Source organism: Cucurbita pepo, chromosome LG03, assembly GCF_002806865.2.
Source record: "Cucurbita pepo subsp. pepo cultivar mu-cu-16 chromosome LG03, ASM280686v2, whole genome shotgun sequence".
NCBI lineage: Eukaryota > Viridiplantae > Streptophyta > Magnoliopsida > Cucurbitales > Cucurbitaceae > Cucurbita > Cucurbita pepo.
Genome location: NC_036640.1, coordinates 13732192 through 13739118, shown reverse-complemented (window position 1 = coordinate 13739118; position 6927 = coordinate 13732192). Strand labels below are relative to the sequence as shown.

At 38.9% G+C, this 6927-nt stretch overlaps 1 protein-coding gene across 1 annotated transcript; it reads left to right on the top strand.

The window, feature by feature from the left end:
- Positions 1-326: 326 nt before the first annotated feature.
- Positions 327-6589, top strand: LOC111791236 (putative pre-16S rRNA nuclease). The gene is made up of 6 exons (XM_023672498.1): positions 327-662; positions 1033-1092; positions 1205-1317; positions 1392-1460; positions 5955-6006; positions 6118-6589. Exons 1-6 carry the CDS (start codon positions 381-383, stop codon positions 6238-6240), a joined length of 699 nt encoding a protein of 232 aa, XP_023528266.1. The 5' UTR covers positions 327-380; the 3' UTR covers positions 6241-6589.
- The last annotated feature ends 338 nt before the right edge of the window (positions 6590-6927 follow it).

Here is a 6927-nt window from a genome sequence, read left to right as displayed (position 1 = left end):
TTTCCATTGCACGTTTGGTTTTCAGACAATGTAAATGGAAAAATATGATCACATCCTAAGTTTTGATGGACAGTGGTTTGGTTAATAGGCATCAAATTCTGGGCCCAATAAATTGTAAGCCCAAGGACCACAAACCCACCCACTTTCATTCCTTTTACAACAATATTACTTCTTTTCCCTTTCACTCAAAACATGAACCAACCACAAATTTGATAATTAAAATCACTTCTTTCTTTAACAAAATATACACACACACAAATAAANAAAAAAAAAAAAAAAAAAAAAAAAAAAAAAAACTGAGGAAGTGAAGAAGCGCGCGCGCGCGCGCATACATAATTGTATAATTTGGTACTGCGGAGCCTCTTGTTGGCTTGGAAATAATGTGCGCGCTACATTTCCAACCCTTTCCGCCGCAAAGCCACAAACTTCACTCTTCCGCGATTTTCTGTCCTCCACGACCCTCTTCCCTTCCTCTTCTGCCTCCATCTCCTAACCTAATTTGCAAATGCAAAACCGCAATTTCCTCCGTCGAACTTCCTCCCAACGCCCTTCGCCGCAAGCTCGACCCGCAGTGGAGAGGAGGTTTCAGTCTAGGGGTTGACCTCGGAACGTCTCGCACTGGACTTGCTCTTAGTAAAGGCTTTTCCACTCGTCCTCTTACTGTAATTTTTCTGCCTATTACACTTTATTTGATTTCATTCCGCCGTCTCTGCGCTTTTCCCTACCCTCTAATTTCAGGACATTCAACTTCTCCACTGTTTTCCTACTTGCTTGTTTTTCTGTGGCATGGAAATGCCTATTTTTCTGCCACATTTAGTGCTAAATGCGTAGTTAACGCAGTGATGATCGATACTCTTATTCAATTACGTTTCTTCTGGGACACAAGTGTTTATAATGTCGCGATCGGAAGACTGTTTCTACTTTGTAATTATTATTTATACAGTCCGCGACGCTCTATTTACACAACTGCCTTTAACCCTTTGTTGTGTGTTATCAAATGTTTGGGCTTCCTAATTTCTTTAGCTGGCTTAGGTTCTGGAGTTGCGAGGACAAAAGCTTGAGTTTAAGCTTATTGAGATTGCTGAACAGGAAGTATGCATCTCTCCCTCTCTCACGATATTGCTAATGAAATATTATCAACATGTGGAAATTTATTTCCTCTCTATATTGCACATTATTTGATGGAAAAAGAAAAAAACTGTAGGAAGCTGATGAATTTATTATTGGACTTCCTAAATCACTTGATGGAAAAGAGACACCTCAGTCAAACAAAATCCGTAGTATTGCCGGAAGGGTGGCAGCCCAGGCAGCTGAAAGGTGAAATACACGGGATGATTGTATTTTATTTCTCCTATGTCTGCCTTTCTGTTCTGATACAGCTCTGACTTTAGGGGTTGGAGAGTTTACTTGCATGATGAACATGGGACAACAGCAGAAGCGGAAAGCCACATGATTTGCAGGTATTGTTGTCTTCAATATTCACTTATGTTGTCTTTTATTCAATATTGTTTCCGTGGATTCTATCCCATAAAGTCTCATGCATCTCCTTTATTGATATTGTTAGTGTGGAATCCTGCAAAATATATTGCACTGAATGGATTATCATTCAACAGAGTGCCAGATTGATTTATTCATTTCCTTTGAGGATTTTGATGACAGATTTGAGGGGTTTGTAGAAATGATAGACTACCACGTGAAGATTCTTAGACTAACGAGGAATTAAAACTAATGTTAAACTCTACCATATTGTGGCATTAACCTCATGAATTTATCAAGGTGATGCAGAAAAAAGGTTGCCAATCGCTATGGTATTATTGGATAGGTAGGAATGGAGGATAAGAAGATAGGAAAGGCTTGGCTTGAAATGAAAAAAGAAATATCCAAGAAGTGCAATTATCCCCATCAGCTTGTAAACAAGGAATAAATGGCTTGAGGACTCAATAGTCAACGAGGTATTGGTGATCATGAGTAGTTGCCAACGACGTATTGGTGATCATGACTAGTTCCTAAGGATTTAGGAGGCCTGGATTCTCCCAAGGGAATTGGGATGCTATTTGAAAATATTTGCTAAAATCACCCCACCTTAATGGGGTGAAAGTTTTCTATTCATAATCATTTACAGAATCAAATAGATTACAAAGGAAATGGAAAGAGCAATAAATGGATACACGATATTAGGCTATGATCAAGGGTCAAATATGATAACTTATNCCCCCCCCCCCCCCCTTCCGCGCAAGTTGAGCGCTGGAATTGAACGAACGTGAAGCTTGAATTTAAAAAATTCAAAGAGTGGTCGAGAAACACTTTTGGTGGAGATGTTAGCAACCTGGAGATGGGAAGGTACATACTGTGTGCGAAGTTTGCTAGCGACAACTAAGTTCTCGAAGGAATGATAATCTAGTTCAACATGCTTGGCCCTCTTGTGAGAAACGGGATTGGAGCTAAAAACATAGCACTTTTGTTGTCACATAAGAGCAAGAGCTATTGTGGAATGGGGACCTTGAGGTCATGCAAAAGATGCGTAAGCCAAAAAGTTCAGCAGCAGTCATGACAAGAGCACGATGCTCAAATTCACAGCTAGAGCATGAGACAGTAGGTTGCTTCTTGGCACTCCAAGAAACAAGATTGTTACCAAGATAAATGGAATATTCGAATGTAGAACGACGAGTATCGGGACAACCAACCCAGTCAGCATCTGCATAAGCCACTAGCACACTAGGAACAACGGATGGATGAAAGGTAAGGTCAAAGTGGAGTGTTCCCTTAACATAGCGAAGAATACGCTTGACAGCAAGAAAGTGATCTGCATTAGGGACATGCAAAAATTTTCTGACAGAATTGACAACATGGGCAATATCTGGGCATGTAATGGTCATGTACTGAAGGGCACCAACTAGTGGGTTCGTCCTCGATTAGAAGAGTACTGGGTGTGGTTCTTCCTCGACTAGTACTGAAGAGTGAGTCGACGACCTTGACGAGTGGGTTCTTCCTCGATTGGAAGAACTGTTGAGGTGGAAATGAGAATGACCTTGTTGGTTGCTACAAGAAGCAGGATGACTTCTATGGGTGCGACCACGATTAGTGGCTGTGAATATCGCAGGAGTGGAACCCAATCAGTCGGATACCTCCAAGTGTGGTTAGGCACCCTCCACTGTGCGCACAAGCCGAAGGCCTATCTCGCTTTCGCTTTCCAAGTCTCATTTGGATGAGGCGCCGTCGCGCAACTCTCATTTAACATTCTTTCTTCTCTATCTGCCTAGATAACCTCTTCTCCGATTCAGGGTTGGATGTTTTAGGGGTTATTAGCAGTGTTTATTACACACAAAACAACCATTTCTCCCTAAAAAAAATATTAAAGCCTTAATGAAGATTCTCTCTCAGATGATATATGTTACGTCCACAAACACTCCATATAAACCTGCTGGATCCTCATAGAATCAGGATATTTCTCTTCCTGGTTTGAAAAAGGATTCAGTTGAAATTTGAATATTTTTTTTAGGGAGAAATGGTTGTTTTGTGTGTAATAAACACGGCTAATAACCCCTAAAACATCCAACCCTGAATCGGAGAAAGAAAGAAAGAGGCTTTCCCAATATTTGAATTGCAATAATTAGTATTCTCTTGCAAGGAAAGCCTCTTTCTTTCTTTCTCCGATTCAGGGTTGGATGTTTTAGGGGTTATTAGCAGTGTTTATTACACACAAAACAACCATTTCTCCCTAAAAAAAATATTAAAGCCTTAATGAAGATTCTCTCTCAGATGATATATGTTACGTCCACAAACACTCCATATAAACCTGCTGGATCCTCATAGAATCAGGATATTTCTCTTCCTGGTTTGAAAAAGGATTCAGTTGAAATTTGAATATTTTTTTTAGGGAGAAATGGTTGTTTTGTGTGTAATAAACACGGCTAATAACCCCTAAAACATCCAACCCTGAATCGGAGAAAGAAAGAAAGAGGCTTTCCCAATATTTGAATTGCAATAATTAGTATTCTCTTGCAAGGAAAGCCTCTTTCTTTCTTTCTCCGATTCAGGGTTGGATGTTTTAGGGGTTATTAGCAGTGTTTATTACACACAAAACAACCATTTCTCCCTCAGAAGACTCAAGGGAGCACTAAAACAACTCAAAATTTTCAGTTTTAGAGACTAAATCAATAAGGGAAAGAGGCGAGAGCCATCTGAGCAATAGAAAAAGTTAAAAAATTGGCGTCGAGTCCATGAAGAAACCAGTGTACTTTATCAATGTCCTTGACAGGTCTGTCAATGGCGTGAAGCTGGTCACAGATTGTTTTGAAGGTACAAACATACTCAGCAACAGGTTTGGTGCCGCGTTTCATTAGTTGCAAGTCATCCTTGAGTCTTATTTCATGGGCTTTCGAATGATGGCTGTACGTAGTCTCCAATGCGAGCCAAAGTCATGTGCAGTGGAGAGACCAATGGCGGCAGCAATGGCTTCCTCAGTGAGAGAGGAGAGCATGAGACAAAGAAGTTGTTGATCGGTTGCTTTCCACGCCAAATATTTGGTGTTGAGTGTTGAGGAGGTTGTTGGTTCAAAGCGAGGTGGTGAAACGGAGTTCGATCATCGTAGCCCAGCATGTCTTAATCCTCAAGGAGTGGGAGTGATTAACCCAACTATGTCTTAATTCTCAAGGAGAGGGAGTGAACAGATTTGTTGGATTTAGCGCATCCTCTTGGATTTCCTTACACAATTTGTTTTTTTTGTTTTTTTGTTTTTAATTCAGATTTTCTTTCTAAAGCCAGTTGGGAACCCTTGTTGAATCAACTTGGCTTGGATTGGGGGATGCTCGCTGGTTTGGTCTACTTTTCCCATCAATTAGAGCCTATTATAAAAGGAAAAGGAGAATTTAATGAAGGCACACGAAATCTGTAAGAGAAAATGAATACCTTTGATGGGAACCTAGATTTATGATTGCAATCGAGAAAATAGGGGCTGAAACAAATTACTGTTCCTAAATATTTGGCTGCAACATCATCCTTTGCTTCTTTTTTGGAGAATTGGTGGTTGCCGTGGTCATAGACTTATACCTACGTTCGAAGGTTCTAACTTGGCTTTTTTGAGAGAGAGAGAGAGAGAGAGAGGGTTGTTGCATGGAGATTGGGAGACAATAAGGATCCGTGTACCAGCCAACATTGGCCCCAAGTTTTGAGGTTACTATCTCTGTTAACAAGATTTTATGAACTAGAAAAGAAAGGATATGCTTGCAGACATCTGTTTTACTCATCTCTAATATTTTTACCTATCAATCGTCTCCACTAAATGCTCTATTGATTTTATACTTGCAACCCCAACACTTCAACAATGTAAAAGAAACCATATTGTAACTGAGGGAGAGAAGCAAGTAACAGTGAATGACGAGAATGATGGACAACCAAGTCAATTACTCGGAAGTTTGATTCTCTTGCGAACTTTTATATGAAACTGTGAGGGTTGTTGCATGGATAGTCACATTTTTGTCGCCTGTAGTCATTGATGTTATCAGTGTCCTTTTTGCTTTATTGTATTTGATGGTAGAGTAGAATGGAACGGTTTATGTTTAAAATGGGCCTTGCAGCTGTTCTTAGATTTTTCATTATGCAAATTAGATGCTTCGAAAAACAAGTTCACTTTTGATTGTTTTTAGATGTTTCTATTGCGGGTCTCTCTCAGTGTAAATTGACAGCTGTGGTTAAACTGTCTGTTGCATCAACTGGAAGAATTCTATGTAATCTTTTACGCTTGGGGTTGGCTTTCCTCCCCCTCCTTTCTCCCACTTCTTTTGTAATGTCATATTATCTATGAAATTGGTTGGTTTCTTATTGAAAAATAAACAATGATTTCCCCTTTGTATCAGAATATATCTATACTTATCTATTTGCGTTGGTCACATATATCATGTATAATGATGAACAAGACATGAATCTGGAAAATCGACTTACGATGTTTTCTTCAGGGGGCTCAATAAAACTACTCGGCAGAAGAAAATTGATGCCTATGCTGCCATGGTAAAGTGGTGAAAATTCTCATATTTATGAGCATTGGGTGATAAATGCTGCAATCCATGTCAGGCGCATATTTTTTGTTTATAATTTTCTCAATACCTTTATTTGATGCAGATGGTACTAGAGAGATATTTTTCCATGTCAGGCGAGGGAACCGAACTTGTAGTGCCTAAGGGTCAAGTTTTACAGGAAAAGCTTATCGAGGGACCACCAATAGACCCTGACTTCAAGGATTAAGGACGTGCTTCAGGCAAGGAAAAAAATAAGCTGGAAAAGAGGCCCTCGGTCAACAAAGGTATTTATGTCTGCTCAAGCTCAACTCTAAAAATTTTTTCAAAATAACTTCTCTAAATTTTTTTTTTTTTTTTTTGGAGATCGTGTAGTGTAATGCTTACTCTAAAACTATTTGTTTATACAATTTGTTTATACAGTAGTAATATTCTTTGTTTCTCTCTTCATTTTCGGATTCCTATCTAATGACCCGGGACGTAATCCGGGACGTGAAGAATAAAACAAATGATTTTTTTCATTGCTTGATTTTGAAATGTTCTAAAAATTTTATCTATTCCACATCTTTCCTAAACTANGACCGAATTCTTATCTAATGACCCGGGACGTAATCCAGGACTGTGAGGATAAAAAAAAAGATTTTTTCTGACACCGGGACGTAATCCAGGACTGTGAGGATAAAAAAAATGATTTTTTCTGACATATTGAACACTTTAGTTAGGGAGATTTGTTGTATTTCAAATTAATTGATCTTTGGATAATAACAAACTAACTTCAATTATTTTAATATTTTAAATTGTGTACGGTATAAAATGTGTCAGAGTAAGCATCAGAGTTCAAAATAAACAAAGAGGTACCACCGAACAAGATGAAATAAAAAATAACCAATCTTTGGAAGGTGGAATTTTGCCTACT

What these genes read in the sequence shown, in the direction of transcription:
- LOC111791236 (XM_023672498.1), top strand. Translation starts at nt 381, where the DNA reads ATGTGCGCGCTACATTTCCAACCCTTTCCGCCGCAAAGCCACAAACTT. An exon ending in TTTCCACTCGTCCTCTTACT is followed by an intron (nt 663 to 1,032) that starts GTAATTTTTCTG and finishes TAGCTGGCTTAG; the next exon opens with GTTCTGGAGTTGCGAGGACA. An exon ending in TTGAGATTGCTGAACAGGAA is followed by an intron (nt 1,093 to 1,204) that starts GTATGCATCTCT and finishes AAAAAACTGTAG; the next exon opens with GAAGCTGATGAATTTATTAT.